General features: G+C 40.8%; 1 protein-coding gene and 1 long non-coding RNA gene across 2 annotated transcripts; both read right to left on the bottom strand.

Moving 5' to 3' along the window:
- Window positions 1–1,378: 1,378 nt before the first annotated feature.
- On the bottom strand, window positions 1,379–5,154 carry LOC132159295 (GTPase IMAP family member 8-like). The gene is made up of 3 exons (XM_059568820.1): window positions 4,505–5,154; window positions 3,548–4,174; window positions 1,379–3,298 (listed from the first exon to the last, which is right to left on the bottom strand). The coding sequence occupies exons 1-3, from the start codon at window positions 5,079–5,081 to the stop codon at window positions 1,545–1,547; spliced, it is 2,958 nt and encodes a 985-aa protein (XP_059424803.1). The 5' UTR covers window positions 5,082–5,154; the 3' UTR covers window positions 1,379–1,544.
- Window positions 5,155–16,359: 11,205 nt separating this feature from the next.
- LOC132159437 (uncharacterized) lies at window positions 16,360–17,533 on the bottom strand. The gene is made up of 3 exons (XR_009437849.1): window positions 17,461–17,533; window positions 17,137–17,184; window positions 16,360–16,408 (listed from the first exon to the last, which is right to left on the bottom strand). It is a non-coding gene; the product is annotated as an uncharacterized LOC132159437 (long non-coding RNA).
- Window positions 17,534–17,799: the final 266 nt, after the last annotated feature.

The following is a 17,799-nucleotide window of genomic DNA, read 5'->3' as shown; positions in this document are numbered from 1 at the left end:
GCTGCGAAGTGTTCTTCGCCATACATTATAGTCGTAATTTTTTATCCGCTTAAAAAAATCATCACGTTTTATTTTGTGTCACCATACTTACTCATGTAACTACTCATGTAACCGTCTTTAAATATTGAAATCATGGAAGTGTTTGGTGGCTTTTAAATTCATCCCGATCTGGATCCTACGGAATGAATGGTGCTAAGCTAAACGCTAGCATAGTGGCACTGCGCACAATAGTGATTGAGTGCATGCACTAAGATGGGAAAGGTATGTATCAACTCATCTAAGTTGAGGGAAGAACATAGTGGAATATGGAAAAGCGGTGGTTTTCCTTTAATAGTGTTCACTAGGGGTGGAACGGTTTGGGGAAAGAAATTTAACCGTACAGTTTACCACACACGCCCAATTGCACTAACGTCTATTCTGTGCAAGTACATGGAGTGTATATTATGTAAAGAATTGATGTCACAAATTAAAGGCTTTGTAGATACATTACAATTTGCTTACATGCCCGATCGAGGCACAGTGTATGCCTCTCTGACCTTGTTACATAAGGCCCAACACCACCTACACAAAACAAATGGTCATGTCAGAAATATTTTTATGGATTTTACATCAGCCTTTAATACTGTACAACCATAAATGTTAAAAGAAAGACTGCAAGATTTAGGTGTAAGCAGTTGGTTGATTTTATGGATTTACATTTTTTAAGTAATATATCCCAACGTGTCCGTGTCTATGGAATCTCATCAGATTGTACAGTCCTGAATTCAGGGTTACCACTGGGATGTTTATATAAATGAACTTCAGTGTAACAGGGATGATCTCACCCTGATCAAATACACTTATGAATTGGTTTTAATTTCTTGCCAACTGGACTTGAATAGTTTAACTTATTTTGAGTATATTGAAAGTCTTGTTCAGTGGTTATGATAGTCAAATTGAACATTGAGAAGACAAAGGAACTATGCTGTTGGAGCAAAAATAGGGCCGATACGGCTGGTGACTCATATGGTATGAACAGTCCTACAGTACATACCTATAATGTAGAAACATAAAATCTTCTATAAAACTGCTTTGCATCGATTGATATAGTGAAAAGTGCAAATAAACTTGAATTGAACTTGAATTGAAGTGATGTATGAGCTACTGTCTGTATGTGTGCATGTTACAGTGCAGCAGCGCATTAGATTTGAACAGCGATTAATTTACCTCTACAATAAGCTGTTTAAATAATGCATTCTTCCGTACAATTTTGAGCATCCAGATGATATAATCACACAAGTGTGGAGCAGTATGTATTTTTTTGTCATTTTAACTGTACGGAGCATATAAATGGACTTCAAAGATTTCTTATCCTGTCTCACCCTCTACAGGACCGGTGACTAGTGAACATCAAGCTTAAAGCATCAATGCACAGCATTGAAGTCGACTAATTGACTAATTTGTGCAACTCCTATTACATAGTGAACCTGTAACCCAGTATATTAAAATGAACGACAATCAGCTTAAAATTGATATTAAACATATCAGTTTAATTAACACTTCTCTTAAATTCCTCTTCTCTTTCTCTCTTTATCATGATTCTTTCTTTCTTCCTCCATCTTAATGTTCATTATCTCTAGATCATGTTTTAGTTTCTCATAATATTCATCCCATGTATCATGTTCTTTCTTCTTCCTCTCATCCTCCTCTTCTCCTCTCTTTCTTTCTTCATCATGATTCTGTCTTTCTTCCTCCATCATTATCTTAATTCTTTCTATCTCTTGTTTTAGTTTCTCATAACATTTATCCCATGTTTCCTGTTCTTTCTTCCTCCTCTCATTCACTTCTTCTCTTCTTGTTCTCTCTTTATCATGATTCTTTCTTTCTTCCTGCATCTTCATGTTCATTCCCTCTATCTCTTGTTTAAGTCTCTGATTATATTCCTCCCACATTTCCTGTTCTCTCTTTCTCCATTTCTCCTCTTCTTCTTCTCTTTGTCTTGCGTCTTGTTTCTGTTTCTCCCATTCCTCTTGCACTCTCTTCATCTCTGCTTTATTCTGTTCTTCTCTCTCCCTAAGTTCCTCTTCTCTTCTCTTTCTCTTTTTGTCATGATTCTGTCTTTCTTCTTCCATCATCATCTTCATTCTCTTCATCTCCTCTCCATATTTGAGCTGAAGATCTTCTTTCTCTCTTTCCATTCTCTCTTTCTCTTCTTCATGTTTAGACCAAATAACTTCTTTCTCTTTTTCTATTTTCTCTTTCTCTTCTTCGTGTTTGGCCTGAAGATCTACTTTCTCTCTCTGTCTTCTCTCTTCCTGTTGTTTAAGTCTCTGATTAAAGTTATCTAACATTTCCTGTTCTTTCTTTTTCCTTTTCTCATCCTCTTCTTCTCTTAATTGTCTTGCTTCTTGTTTCAGTCTCTCACATTCTTCTCGTTCTCTTTGTATCTCTGCTTTATTTTGTTCTTCCCGCTCTCTAAATTCATGTTCTCTTCTCTTTCTCTCTTTATCATTATTCTGTCTTTCCTTATCCATCATCATCTTCCTTTTCTTCATCTCTTCTTCATATTTGGATTGAAGATTTTCTTTTTCTCTTTCCATTCTCTCTCTCTCTTGTTTAAGTTTCTGATTACATTCATCCCACATTGCCTGCTCTTTCTTTCTCCATTTCTCCTCCTTTTCCTCTCTTCTTTGTTTTTTTCTTTCCATCTCTCTGAACATCTTACATGAGTAGTAACTCCCTCCATTTGTCTTCACCATGTTGTCTATCTTCTGCAGTAGATCAGTCACCTGTGTTCGGTCTCTAGTCTCTTTATTATTGAACACATGGAATCTGTTTCCACACGACTCAATCAACTGATTTAAAGGAGATCTGGGTTCTGCCAGAAACTGTTCAATAGTTTTGTTCTGCAGATCATCTCCTCTGGTGAAGAGCACTATGGTGTACTTTAAAGAGTTTTCACCAAATGTCTCTTGGATGATTTTCACTGATTTTGCATCTTCTTCAGTGAATCGTCTCACTGGAATCACTAAGAGAAACACATGTGGTCCAGGCAGGATCATGGAGATACAGTTACTCATTTCTCTCTGGGTTTCTTCATTACTGAGTTCAGTATCAAACAGTCCTGGAGTGTCAATCACAGTAATGTGTCTGCTGTTGATTTCATACGTCTCTTTCTGACACTCTTCAGTAACAGATGTTAGAGAAATGTCTGAAATAAATGCTTTTCTTCCTAAGATTGTGTTTCCAGTTGAACTTTTTCCAACTCCAGTTTTTCCCAGCAGCACAATCCTCAGTTCAACTTCTCTTTCTCTTGAATCTAAAGATAGATCAAATTAAAAACAATGTATTGAATTCCAAGTTAAGACTGTCAATTATCCAACTCATCAGAATATATTGCATACAATTTATACTAAAGCATTATGTGCTAATCATATTGTTTCTTCTGATATGTATATATCATTTTATAATGAGAGTTTGTTGTTATAATGAGTTTTGTCTCACAAATCAACAATTATGTTAACAATTATGAAAACAGTTTAATTCATGCAGATTTCTTAATCATTACCTTGTGTCTGCAATAAATGGACTTTCCTCTTCATTTCCTCAAATTCCTTTAGTTTCTCCATCTGTGCCTCCATCAGTGTCTCTGTGGAGAAATAAACACCACTGTTTTCCTTAATCATCTGCTCCAGTTTCTCCATCAACACAGACACTTGTGTGTTGGGACTGATTAAATAATGTTGTCCTCCAAATCTCTCAATGACAGACTGTGTTTCTTCATTTAGTTCTGCAGTCTGATGATCTGAATCCTGCTTTATGAGGATCATGATGTGTTTGTTGACTCTAGAGCTAAAGATCTTCTGGATCTCCTCTAGTTCTGCTCTGTCTTCATTATTAAGTGGAGCATCAGGAATGATGAGGATGAACACATGAACTCCAGGATGACAGAGAAACACACAGCGGTGAGTCTGACGCATCACTTCCTCCTCTGAGAGCTGAGTGTTGAACAGAGCTGGAAGCTCCACCAGACTGACCATACGTCCATCAAGCTCCACGTCTCTCTTCACACACTCTGAGCTCAGCTCTGATCTGCTCTCGCTCTCGCTCTGCTTCAGGATCAGGTTTGAAATGAAGGATATTAATTCTCTGTTACTCCCACACACAACCAGATTCAGCCTCACACCCTCTGGAACTGTGTCAGAGAAATGAACTAGTTATTAAATAATACTACACATCATGTCAAAACTACTGCAGTCTGCCTACAAAAACCATTTACAAACTGATACTTGCCATAGAGGGTGTTAGAGAATACTGCAGAGTGCCCAAACTTGTTTCAGGCCCTTTGCCTTTTTTGTATATATATATATATATATATTCTTCTTGAAATAGGTATATTATGTATAAAAGGGTATTATTCATGTGTGTTTGACCAAGTATAGATGTTCTGTACTGTAAATGACCTGTAAGTGAATTACTTTATTCTCACAAAGATTCTTAAAAAAAATTAAATGAATGCACTCACCCAGTGTCATGAGCTTCTTCTCTTTGACTTCATTGTCTCTGACTCTCAGTTTCTTCTCTAGTTCATGTCTGACTCTCTTATCTAAAGCTCTTGTATACATCTGCAGAGAATAGGGTTCAGTCTTCAAGTTCTCTATACGATCAAAGAGTTTTGAGATCTGTTGTGAGCTTCTCTGGTCCTCTAACCCCATCACAATGTAACAGCTCCCATAGAGATTCACAATCCTCTGAGATTCTGTGGATTCTACAAAATCTGTCACACTTTCATCAACAGTGAGTTCAGTAAAGAAAAGCACCATGAAGTGCTCTTGTGAGTTAAATATTCTTTTAATCTTCTCCATTTCTGCTCTGTCTTCATCAGTAAGTGGAGTGACAGGAGTAACGAGGATGAACACATGAACTCCAGGATCACAGATAGACACACAGCAGAGAGTCTTCTGCATCACGTCCTCCTCTGGGAGACAAGAGAGAGCTGGAAGCTCTATTACACTGATCTGACGACCATGAATCATTCCCTCTTTCTTCACACACGCATTGCTCATCTCTCTCGGAGATTTTCTTGTTATCCCTCTAAACATTTTAGACACAGAGCTCTTGAGTGTTGGATTATTTCCACACAGCACAATGTTCAGCTTTGTTCTTCCAGTATTCGTCACTGAAACAATAATTAGGAACAGAAATAGATTAAGCTCAAATTCGCTACCAAATGTATACTTCATTAAACAACAACCAAAATATTATACTGTAAAATATATTAGATTACAATACAACATTTTATCAGCTGAAATGCCCACTGCTCCGGGTGTGTTTTCACGGTGTGTGTGTGTGTGTGTGTCACCGGGGTGGACTTGGATGACCAGCCACCCCTGCCTTAGACACCACCGTGGGGAGCCGACACCACAGGTCCGCAACAGATGGACAACGCAGACAAGAGGTAATTTCAAAGGAATAACAATCTTTATTGAACACAATACATCAATGAGAACAAGCGTGATAGACTGCAGTGTCCTCTAGGTCTTCTTCAGCTACGGATAGGTACTGATCGTACGTCGCATTTTCACCCTGACGGCGACTTCACCAATGGGGCGGCTCACTTCGGGCTCGGGCAGTGAGTATACAGGTAAGGATGCTTCTCAGTCAAGGATACTTGCGTCAATACACAGTAGTGAGACAGTGGTTTAAAAGCTTACTTCACCAGCAATACTGCATTCTTCAGGACTCCGACGGTGAATAGGCAGGTAAGGATTCTTCACAGTACAGAGTACTTTCGTCGGGGCACATTAGAGAAAGAGTGATTTAAAAGCTTGCTTCCTCAGCAATGCTGCATACTTCCAGACTCAGGCGGTAAGTAAGAAGGCAAGAATTTTCCCACAGCAATATGTTCCTTCCTAGGGCTCACCAGCTCAGCTGTATCACTCTGGGATTCCGACGGTGAGTAGGTATCATAACTTTTCACAAACGTATAAGCAAGGGTTGGGACCGCTTCTCAGCAAAAGCACATCACACTCGTGTTCACCACAAATCCACAGCAATGAATCAATGTGTAACTATAAGGCAAACGCACTGTAATTCACTCACACGGTAGGGCTGATCAGAGGCCTCAATCCATTCGTTACACTCCCGTGGGGGATATCCAATCCTCAATTCCTCTTCAGCACACTCTGAAACACATAGCTTCCCCAACAGTCAGATTTACATTCACTGTATCCTCTTCAAGCTTTTCGCATGTTTGTAGAATGAAATCGATTCACTTATCTTTCTCTCTCCCTTCCCAGCTCAGATCCAATCGATAAATCAGTCCAGCAAATTCCCACCGACGAACTCTGTTCCAGCAGACTTCAATGGGTGGATTGCACCCCATCGAGGCTTCACCACAGCCCAGTACACTCCTAATGCAGACAACTTCAATAGGGAACCTTTTCCCCCGGGGACTTCATCAGGAAACCTGCCCACCCCAATAACTTCCCCGAGCAAGCTTGTGCCCAACTCTGCTCCGGAAAAAAAACAACTCCCCGAAACTTCTCTGAATAGCCCTTTTATCTTTGGCTTGTAAAGCAGGAAGCCTATGTGAACACCACTCCTCTCTCTCTCGCACCTGCAGTGCATGCCAAAACTCAGAACCGGAGTGGGATGTGTCGCACACAAATCGTTCCCTCTGGAAACTTGTGACTCGTCAAGAGGGTTCCGCTCGCTGAGCGTTTTTGTCACCCGTGACATGTGCACTTTGGATGGGTTAAATGCAGAGCACGAATTCTGAGTATGGGTCACCATACTTGGCTGTATGTCACGCCACTTTCTTTTTTTATTAAAAAATATTTACATTTTTTGTAGAAGTTTTTCAACCAAACCAAAACAAAACAGATCAGTTAAAAGAAACAGTAGTTCAAGACACACAGTAGTGCTGTATATTTTCTCTGTCATTCTCTGGGCCCTATCATACACCCGGCGCTATGCGACACAAGGCGCAGCGCAAGTGTTTCGGTCCGGCACCACATCGTTTAATTAGCAAAAGCATTTGCGCCCATTTGTGCGCCCATGGGCATGCTGGTCTAAAAGAGGTGTGTTCAGGCGCATTGCTGGCACATTGCTATTTTAAGGAGCTGAAAATAGGCTGCGCCATAGACCAACTCAAAGCTGGTCTAAAGTCAATGGCGCAATATTTTTTTTGTTATTTAAAGAGGACATTGGTAGAAAATGCACCTCTGGGCAGGTTCAGTGTGCGTTGACTTTGCTTATTACACACAGGGATGCGCATCACACAAACATGCCAACTATTAAAAACAAAAGGATTACAGTGTAAAAAAATATTATTGTTTATGCTACATAAATATAAAAATGTAATGATGGATAGTCATTGCGTGTATTAGAATTAGGCTACCTATTTGCAATTCAACCTATTGCTAGTTATAATGATGAATGAAATTGGTTAATTAATTGAACAATCGTGCCAATACACACACATACTGTATATATTAACTGACTCATCGCGCGGAGCTTTGGTGGATGTCTGCTTGGCCCGTAGATGATCTGCTCATGCACTTTAACTTCGCGCACGAGCAGATCGGTTTCTTCACTTGAGAAGCGTTCAGTTTTTCTGCCAACAAATTCCGGCATGTAAATAGTGATCCGCCATGGTGCGAGCGCATCTCGCTCTTAAAGGAAATGGGAGATGACACTCTGATTGGTTTATTGAACGTCACACCCATTACTCATTAAGATAATAGGGACAACCCATTCCAAAAATGGGACTGTTTTTCCGTCGTTAAAATAGCGCAAGTGAATTTGGACATGCCCTGAGTGCACCGTCACCATGCAATTTACACTTTGCATTTAGATTGTTAAAATAGGGCCCTCTGTCTCTTATACTGCACTGTAACTATGCAAGGAAAAGACAGTAGTCAGTGTAGTGTCTGGATCAATCAGACACACCATTTTTTATTTGATTTAACAAATCATTTATTAAGAAGATCAACAAATGATTACAGACCCCTACTATGTGCCAGGATGTCTCCTAATGACTCCAGACCCCTGGTTACCATGGCAACCACAATACCTCACTCAGACCAGATAACTTTTATGGCCTAAAAGTATGTGGAGAGTTCTCTCTGAATCATACTGCTATAAAAAATGTACTCTTCTCTAATTAATTCATAGAAAATTTTTTCTTTGAATGAACACACATATACTTCAGGTCATTGTGTATGTTGTTACTGTTATTGTACAGTATATTGTCTTTTTGTCTTGTAACCTGTTTTATGCATGCTTGTGATAGAAATACTCATTCATGTAATTTTACCTATATGTAATCTTAGCACGTTTGGTATCAATAAAGTACAATTTGTCTCATGATAATCTAAACGAGAGTGTATATTATATGTTGGTACATAAGCAATTAAAATACACAAATAAAAAAAATAAATAAATAAGCAATATATTAGTATTCTAAGAATCTTGAAGATTCTTCTCTTGAACCCCCACTCAAGTTCCATTTTGAAATTTGCCATGCTTTCACACAAAGGATTGTAAAACTCTTCATTAGTTCCAACCTCCCACTTGGAATTTCAGCCTTTCTCATTGGAAAAGCCCATCCTGAGAGGCGTGAATCTTCTCAGACCTTAAAGCCTTACATCAGTGACCTGCCTTCAGTCTGCATTTCTTCTAGATCCTAAGGGGATGAGGAGGATGAGCTAGAACTCTCTTGGATTCCTAAGTCTGTGCCAGGACTCATGCCTTAATTTCCCTTCAGCAAAGATTTCAGTTGATGTCCCTCTTAGCTCTTTTTACTTTCCGCTGGGAAGAAACTCCCAATCACCATCGAGTCAGGACATCTTTGGAATTCATCACTCTTCAAAACCGGAAGAATGTGATCGCGACCTCTACACCACCGAACCTCCAAACAATCAAGACTTTGCATCCAGACACTCATTCCAGGCCAAAGAAATGCAAGTATCATTCATTTAACTAAATTAAATGATGTTTTTATTAACAAGATTCGGGAGGAGCGAGTCAGATACTTATCCTAATCGACACAGGTGGACCATAATCAAGTAATCTATCCCATAGTATAAATATCACTGACTTACCTCTATCTATTGACGGTTTATTAGCATGCTGGTTCGCTTCGTCTGTCACCTTATCACTGACCCAATTTTCTTACCAACGAAAAGAGCTATACCGGGGATTAATCAGATCTTCTGCTTTTTCCGGACCCGCGATCATTCCTACCAAGCCAAACACGGCCGTTGAGCACCATTAAGCGTCATCGCGACAGCTGCTCTCCTCGCCAAGCCACACGTCGTGGCCAATAGACCGTGCAAGCTCTGAGCTCGCCTCGCTCGACACAACGATCTTGCCGCCCCAGACCACGAGCTCTCCGCGAGCGCTGGATTGCAGCAGCAGGCATTCAACCAGCCTGGGCCGCAGCCCAGTTCTCACCGCAGCAAGCCTCTCTCACTTCCCGCCGCGGCTCAGCCTTTCACCGTAGCTTTCCAGCCGAGGCGCAGTTTGAGGCCACTTCCTCTAGTGGCGCAGACCGCGTGACGTAAACAAATACATTTTCAGGCGAATACGCTAAAAGCAGGTTTGCGGCTAAAGTTTGTTAAACAACGTCATGACGCAGTTCCGTCTAAATTCTTCTTCTTGTTTTATGGCGGTTTTGGCAAACCAGCATAAAGGTGCATTACCACCATCTGCTGATCTGGAGTGTGGAGTGCGCATAGATTTGGAAGACAGACACAAACGTAGTGCCGTCGGATGACGATGCCACTTTTAACCACGAAGCCAAGTCATTATTTCCAGAGTCTTCATCCTCACTGAAACGTCCAAGACATTACATTCGCCTTACCGCGCACGTTTAAACCTCACTGAAATGATAAAGACATAAGTTCCATGATAGGTAAAAAAAAATAAAAAAAAATAAAAAAATAAACCCGATAGCCTGAATGCACTGTAAGTTGCTTTGGATAAAAGCGTCTGCTAAATGCATAAATTATATTCTTTATTTTAATTTCCATGCAAGTATTCTGGCAGGACCAATTTATTTAGGGACCTATTATACCATTCACTGGCGAGATCACTCAAAATTCATCTAAAACGCAACTGCCCTCATGTTTTGACGCAGGATAGCAAGCGGGAGTAAAATTTCTGTTGCCTTTTTTAGGACCGTAATACGAAAAACAGGCAAGTAAATATCTTTAAAAACCACTTGGAAGCGAATAGCACATAACTGATATTAACCCATTTGCTTGCAAGCATCGCCAACGGACCCAGTTTATTATCGTTTCACTTTCACAGCACGTTAAACATCACTCTCTTACTTGATCTGGATAAAGCGTGCATCAATTGAAAATCTAAAGACTCTGGCTTCGATATTTGACGAATGTTTCGATAAAACAGTTTCAGTGACAGTTATTTAGTAATTTATGTCAGGAAACCGATTCCAATTCCTGAACAGTAAACGTCGAAATGTCAGCTCGTGGACAAAAGTTGATTATGTATCTAGTCAGAAAGAATCATGAGCAGAAACATTTTTATTTCAGGTATGTAATTTCTGTCTCCATGCCAAAAATGGGGGGTGACTGGTAAGGGGTTAACGTTACTGCTATAATCATGTCTTTCGGTATAACGTCTTACAAGACTAAACATGATTCATCATTTCCAAAAGCCTCTGTTTCCACAGTACATACTACAACGTGAAAACATCGTTCCAAACGTATCCGCTCTGGAGACCGTCTAAAAAGACCGGAGGCCAAACGAGAGGAAAGATGCTCTTTCAACAGGAACATTATAATGTGGACAAGGCTTGAGGAATTGTCAAATCAGGCAACCAATTGCTAAGCTGGCAACACAGTAGGCTACCCATTCATTTTTAGCTTGCCCCATCAAATGTTACTAACCCTTTTTACTCTTCCTGCAGCCAACATCTACAGCAGCCGAAGCAAGCTCCGCAGGTGGCCCATGCAGCCATCTCTCCTCCTCTTCTCATGCTCCCCTTTATTTCTCTGTTTTCCGCATCTCCCCACTGCTGCTGCAGTGTCTGCTCCCACAGGAACCTTTTCCGTATCTCCTCACCGCCGCAGCAGTGTCTGCTCCCGCAGGAGCCTTTCCTGTATCTCCTCACTGCCGCAGCAGTGTCTGCTCCCGCAGGAGCCTTTCTCGTATCTCCTCACTGCCGCAGCATTGTATGCTCCAGCAGGAGCCTTTCCTGTGTCTCCTCACTGACGCAGCAGTGTATACTCCCACAGGAGCCTTTCCCGAATCTCCCCACTGCCGAAGCAGTGTCTGCTCCCATAGAAGCCTGTCCCGTATCTCCCCACTGCCACAGCAGTGTCTGCTCCCGCAAAAAAAATAAATAAATAAAAAGAAATTCGACATCGTCCTCGCTTAAAAGGTATGCCATGCATCCTATGTTGCGGTGATAGTATCACGTATCGATGATAGCCAAGACGATATTAGGCTCATTTTCAGTCAATGTTTTTTATTATCATTAATAGGCAGCCTACCATAATTCGGCTATCATACCGCTCCGTTATCCCATCTCAGCACTGCATTTCACGCTCGCCCGTGCTCTCAAAGGATTACGTGAGCCTGTAGGCAGCGAAGAAGTCTCCATCCACAAATATAACTTCCGTGCGCAGATGCAAAAAAATAAATAAATAAATAAAAATAAATAAATACAATTAGTCACAGGACAAGCGAGATGACAGTAGTGCCGACTACATGAACTAGCTGTTTTGAATATAGTATTTTATATTTAATGCCAGTTTATCAGTATGTCCGAAAGTATATTTTTCGATTATTGGTAAATCCATAGGCTCTTTTTCGTGCACCTGCATGGTTTCAAATGGCAAATAGTAAGCTCAGGCAAGAATAAAGAATCTTTCTCTTACTCCACCCATGCATGATAACATCGTCGATATGTACCATCGATCTCACGTGCTGACAATATGACGATTTGACAATGACCACATCACTGATTCATGGCACCTATTCGGGGTACACTGGCACAGGAAATCCAATTTATTTTTGCACTCTTAATTTCGAATACAATGACTGCACCAAGATTTTTCTGACTCGTTATTGGAAGCAGCTCATTGGATTTGCTAAACAATTATTCAAGTAGACAACCAAATCATCCTTAGTATTGAACTCCCTGTCAGGCACTGAAAAAATAATTATTTCAGTCAGCGACACTTAACCCTTTAGGCGCCAGAGGTTTTTTCCTAAAACGTTCGATTTTGACATCTTAATTTCAAAAGACTATCTTAAAATTAATAAAAGATAGAGACTTTCTGTCAATTATAAAAATATTAGGATGAGCCAATGTTTATGTAGGGATTACATTTTCCCATCTAATTTGCATGTTATGATGTCATATGGGGGTGGTCATCTTGAATTATAGGATTTTCATGAAAAGTCACATGTTTAAATTATAAAATGCAGCACTTCTTTCCCCCCAAAATGTCCCTCACCTTCTGTGTGCTTTATTGCACAATACTGAATGCTCAGGTAAATAGTAAATAGTAAACAAACTGTGTAAATCATTACTAATAAATGGTAGAAACAAACTGAATGCATGTAGCGGTTGGGTCTTTTGCTGTAGAGATTTTCAATTTACTACATACAGCAGGCACTCTGATTCCATGTATGGGGCACATATATATTATTCATATGACACACAAACACAAGTAGACAAGACCTGTTTAGTTCAAAAGCTATGCCCTGTGTCACATGGCCTCTGCTCCTGCAATGAGCAGCGCGGCCAGATCTGCCTCGTGCGTGCGCCGAGTGTGCACAGCTCGGACTACTGTCAGTGTCATTGCGACTCCCCACCTTGCCTCCTAACTGTCCTATGAATACTTCGACCTCGTCTAACATACCCAGTGGCATTAGTCCCAACACTTCATTGCGGGTTTATTGAAGCTTTATTGATACCACTAGATAATAATAATAATGATAATAATAATAATATAATGTCAATACTCACTGAGATTGACAATATTGGTCTGATAAAATGGTTCACTCTCACACTAGCTCCGCTTTTGTTCGCACTGATTCAATGCGCTCTAGCTCGAAGATTTTGTATAGAAGCATGATGATTTTTTGAGTCAGAGATTAAGTATTACATGTTTGCTATCTGGTGCAGGGGAGGTCGCATGAAATTTGACACCCTATTTGACAAAATCGTCCGTTTTATTCAGTGCCGCATCTTGTCGAGTAAACTCGACCGTGGCGCCATGAGGGTTATAGAACACTTAAGTACATGAACACCAACGGGTGCTTCGCAGATAAAACAATCTCAATTTTCCCTCTGATGGCCAGAGAGACTACCCATCCTGTGTCGCAAATTTAAAAAATAAATAAATAAATATTATAAAAAAATAAAAAAAAACACCGGATGCCGGCCAGATAACCTTACCTTTTCTATCCTATGGCCGGCGAGGCTTCTCTCTTTGATGCCAGGAGCTCTATCTCCCATCGGATGCTGACGAGAGCCTCCCGGCCAGACAACCTCACCTTTTCCATTCTGCGGCCAACAAGGCTTACCCGTTCGTTGCCAGGAGCTCACACTCCCTTCGGACGTAGGCGAAAGCCCCCGGCTACCTGTTTTGTCACCTTTATTTATATAGCGCTTTAAACAAAATACATTGCGTCAAAGCAACTGAACAACATTCATTAGGAAAACAGTGTCAATAATGCAAAAATGATAGTTAAAGGCATCATTGTGAAAAAATGATAGTTCATCATTGGATTCAGTTATGTCATCTCTGTTCAGTTAAATAGTGTCTGTGCATTTATTTGCAATCAAGTCAACGATATCGCTGTAGATGAAGTGTCCCCAACTAAGCAAGCCCCAACTAAGTTTTGCCATTCTGTCTTATGTAAGGAGAGGTTTACCCATCCAATGCATGGAGTCGGGGCTCCCATTGGACGTAGGTGAGAGCCTCCCGGCTAGACAACCTTACCTTTTCCGTCTTTTGGCCAGCGAGGCTTAACCGTTAGATTCCGGGAACTAAGCTCCTGTCAGACAAAGGTAAGAGCCTCCCGGCTAGACAACCTTTTCCGTCCTTCAGCCAGAGAGGTTTACCCGTTCGATTCCTGGAGCTAAGCTCCTATCGGACGTCGGTCAGAGCCTCCCGGCTAGACAACCTGACCTTTTCCATCCTTTGGCCAGCGAAGCTTACCCGTTCGATGCGAGTGCTCCCATCGGACGCTGGCGAGAGCCTCCTGGCGAGACAACCACCACCATTCCACGTGGTCTAGGTCGCAAAACCCAATAAGCAAGCCGTCCGATGCCGCAAGTACCAAACACACAAATAAACCCTTCTTCCTTCCTACGGTCGTCAAGGCTTACCTGTCTCATGCCCTGAGTAGCAAACTCCCATAAGATGTCGACGAAAGCCTCACGACCACACAAACTTACCTTTTCGATCCTACGGCCTGCGAGGCTTACCCAGTTGTTTCCGGGAACTGGAAATCCCCGTTCGATGCTGGCGAGAGCCTCCTGGCCACTTAATGTTACCTTTTCTGTCCCACATCCGGAGAGGCTTACCCGTTCGATGCGTGTGCTCCCTTCGGACGCCGGCAAGAGCCTCCCGGTTAGACAACCTTACCTTTTCCTTTTCTATGGTCAGTGAGGCTTACCCGTTCGATGCGTATGCTCCCTTCGGACGCCGGCGAGAGCCTCCTGGACAGACAACCTTTACCTTTCCACTCTACGGTCGGCGAGACTTAACCTGTTCAATGCGTGTGCTCCCTTCGGACGTCGGTAAGAGTCTCTCGGCCACACAACTTACCTTTCCATTTGAAAAAAACCCTCTCAGCTATCCTCACATCTTTTAACCTGGCCTGGCGAGGTTTACCCGTTCCAACGCCACAAGCTCCCGTTGAGCATCGGCTCGAGCCCTACCGACCGGGCGCCAACAACCACGTAGTTTGCTACCTGCAGCCGGTAGTCGCTCCCACCGGAGTACGTAGGCCCTTCCGGCCTGCCAACGAGACGACTTCTCAGAAAATCTAAATCAGCCCCCGCCAGTACTCTATGCTATTTTTGGGGGGGCGTTCTTTAAACTGGCGGCTGTCCTCTTGTACATTTGCTTTTTGGGGGGTACTCTAGGTTCGGGCCATTTCCGAGCTCGGAGCCCTTTCCCGGACAGCACGCCAAATACGCATACCATACCTCAGCTAATTATATGTAAGCGTGAACTTGTGAAACCGAGGTTTAGTATAAGATATAGACCCAGATATAAACGGCGCTGGTGATTTTACTCAGGTGGTTTACTGACTGTTCATAGCTTTATTCTTTGGTTATCCTAATGGTATCATCCATCAAATCTCATTTGCCCTTTCCCCTGTATGAGTGATTGTATGCATGTTTTTTAGTTTTTTGTTTTTGTTAGACTAGTTTGCATTAGTGTTTAGTTAATAAGACTCTTGTGCACAAAATACTTGAATTTGTGATTCTACCTTACAAATCAATGTCCCTATACGGTTCTGATTTTGCTACATGCTCTAATGCATTAATACTGTATGAAAGTGTTTTCTGTGGCCACAAAAATGTTCTTTTTTTTTTTTAACAAAATGTTCGCCGGACGAACAGATTAGTTGGTGTCAATTTAATTCTGCTACAGCTACTAGTGGCAGCTCATATAAATAATTGTAATTAATTGGTATTATTTATATAAATTTCCCTTTTGAGCTATATTTACAACATCATTGATCATATTCTTATAGCTTTGCCCAGAAAAGAAGACGACAAACCTGTGTTTGTGTTCTCACTGAGATAAAAATCCTTCATGTCTTTGTGGTCTCTGACTGACGCACCAGATCTGCTCAGATCTTCATCCTCACACATGTCACAGGTGAGAATTTCTTCATGTTCTTTCTTGAGTATCTCTTCTGTCCTTCTGAACATCTCAGATCGCCATCCTGTGTTCCCTGTATCAAACTGTAGATGTCCTCCTCCACACTCCTTTAATAAATCATGAACAGTATTATTCCTAGAAGTGAATATGAATCCACGTCTCTCTTTATCAGTAGTCAGCACTATGGTGTGTTTCATGGCCTGGTAACTGAAGAGGTTCAGCACAGTGTTCAATCTCTGTCTGTCATTCTCTCTGAAGTTGTTATACTGCAGAACAAGTACAAACACATGAGGTCCTGGAGCAGACAGAGACACACAATCTCTCACTCTCTGTGTTAACTGTTGGTGTGAGAGATTTGGCTGCAGTAGGTGAGTGTTGATGACTGTGATGTGTCTCCCCTCCACCTCTCCTCTGATTATGTCACTGTGCTTCTGTAAATAATATGGAGCTTTACTCAAACACTGCTCCTCCCAGTATAGTCTTTGCCACTCGTCTGTTTTCTGATCCATTCTTTCCTATCAGCACAATCCACAGATCACTCACTGAAAAAGAGTACACACATAAACACACACACACACACTGCAATAAAGAAACACTGAACAATATCATATTAAAAATCCAACAAAATTAGCAGATTTTGCACAGGACACAATAGTAATGTAAAAATATCAAATAACCTTTTCAGAAGATTTGGGAACCAACAGAAGGAGGAGTTTTGGCCATTTTTCAGTTTTTGCTCTATGCGCTAGGTATTCTGTATAAAAAGATCTGTATTGTGTCTGTCATCACTGGTGTGATGTATAAAAAGCTCAAATGAGAACTCAGCTATGATGGTCTGGACTGAATGGGTTCAGAAGACGTGGAATTCAGGCCCAGTTCTGTTTGGACAAGTTTTATAGTACTTTTATGGTGGCCTTGAGAAGAATGAATGGGTGAAATTCAGTGTCAACTTTGATTTTATGAAAAAGAGCATATTTCGTTAAAAACAAATAAATACAGATCTATATACAAATATAGTACTATATGAATTATTTCCATATGATGCTTCAGGATTATATTCATTGTGAAATGTGCTTTACAGATAAATCTGAATTTAATGTTTTATTTTAATGCTGTTTAATTTGTATTACTTTTAATAATTTTACTTTAATGTGGGTAAAAAAGTAACTTAATGTGGTATGGTATTTCGAGGTAAAATAATCTTAAACTTCTTCAAAAGAAAAACTTAAATTTGCTTTGGCTTTATGGTAGCAGCGATTTATTTACTTACTGTTAGGACGATCAATTTCTGAAAAACTTCTACGTCTCCGTCTACCTGCTGCACGAGAGAGAGAGAGAGAGAAAATCACACACATAGACCAAAAGCACAGATGTTTATAAAGGATTAATGAAAGAATTCCTCACGCAGAAGTTTAGTTAGCCTACTTCCTGGTGTTCAGTGACACGATTAAACAAACGAAAATGCACGGTGAAATATCATTTAATAATCTAAACAAAGTTAACAACGGTCTACTGTTGTTTAATATTTAATAAATAATTCATAAATCATCGAGGAAACGTGGTGTCGTACATTTGTATCCAGTTTAATTCTTACCTGACGCCATTTGAACACCTTGACAAACATCGAAATAGAAAGAAAAGCACTGATAGAGATCTGAACTGCGCCCATGCACAGACTCATGAACAGACTCAGAGAAAATATTTGACAAATGAATCTTTCTGCGTCCTTTCATTTTCCTTTTTAAACCAGAAATGATACACGGAAGATGCAGTTTCTTTAATTATTCTGATCAACACAAAAATCAGATAAAAACTGACAGAAATATAATTTTCATATAAATAAATGCAGCAGAAGCACCTGAGCATAAATTCAGATGAAGCAGATTGTGAGTCGCAGCTGAAGACGCGCTTCTGTGTGTTTGCGTGATTCAGA

The sequence above is a fragment of the Carassius carassius genome, chromosome 16, assembly GCF_963082965.1.
Source record: "Carassius carassius chromosome 16, fCarCar2.1, whole genome shotgun sequence".
NCBI classification, from domain to species: Eukaryota; Metazoa; Chordata; class Actinopteri; order Cypriniformes; family Cyprinidae; genus Carassius; species Carassius carassius.
Note: the sequence above shows the minus strand (reverse complement) of the source record. Positions and strands in the feature narration are given on the sequence as shown.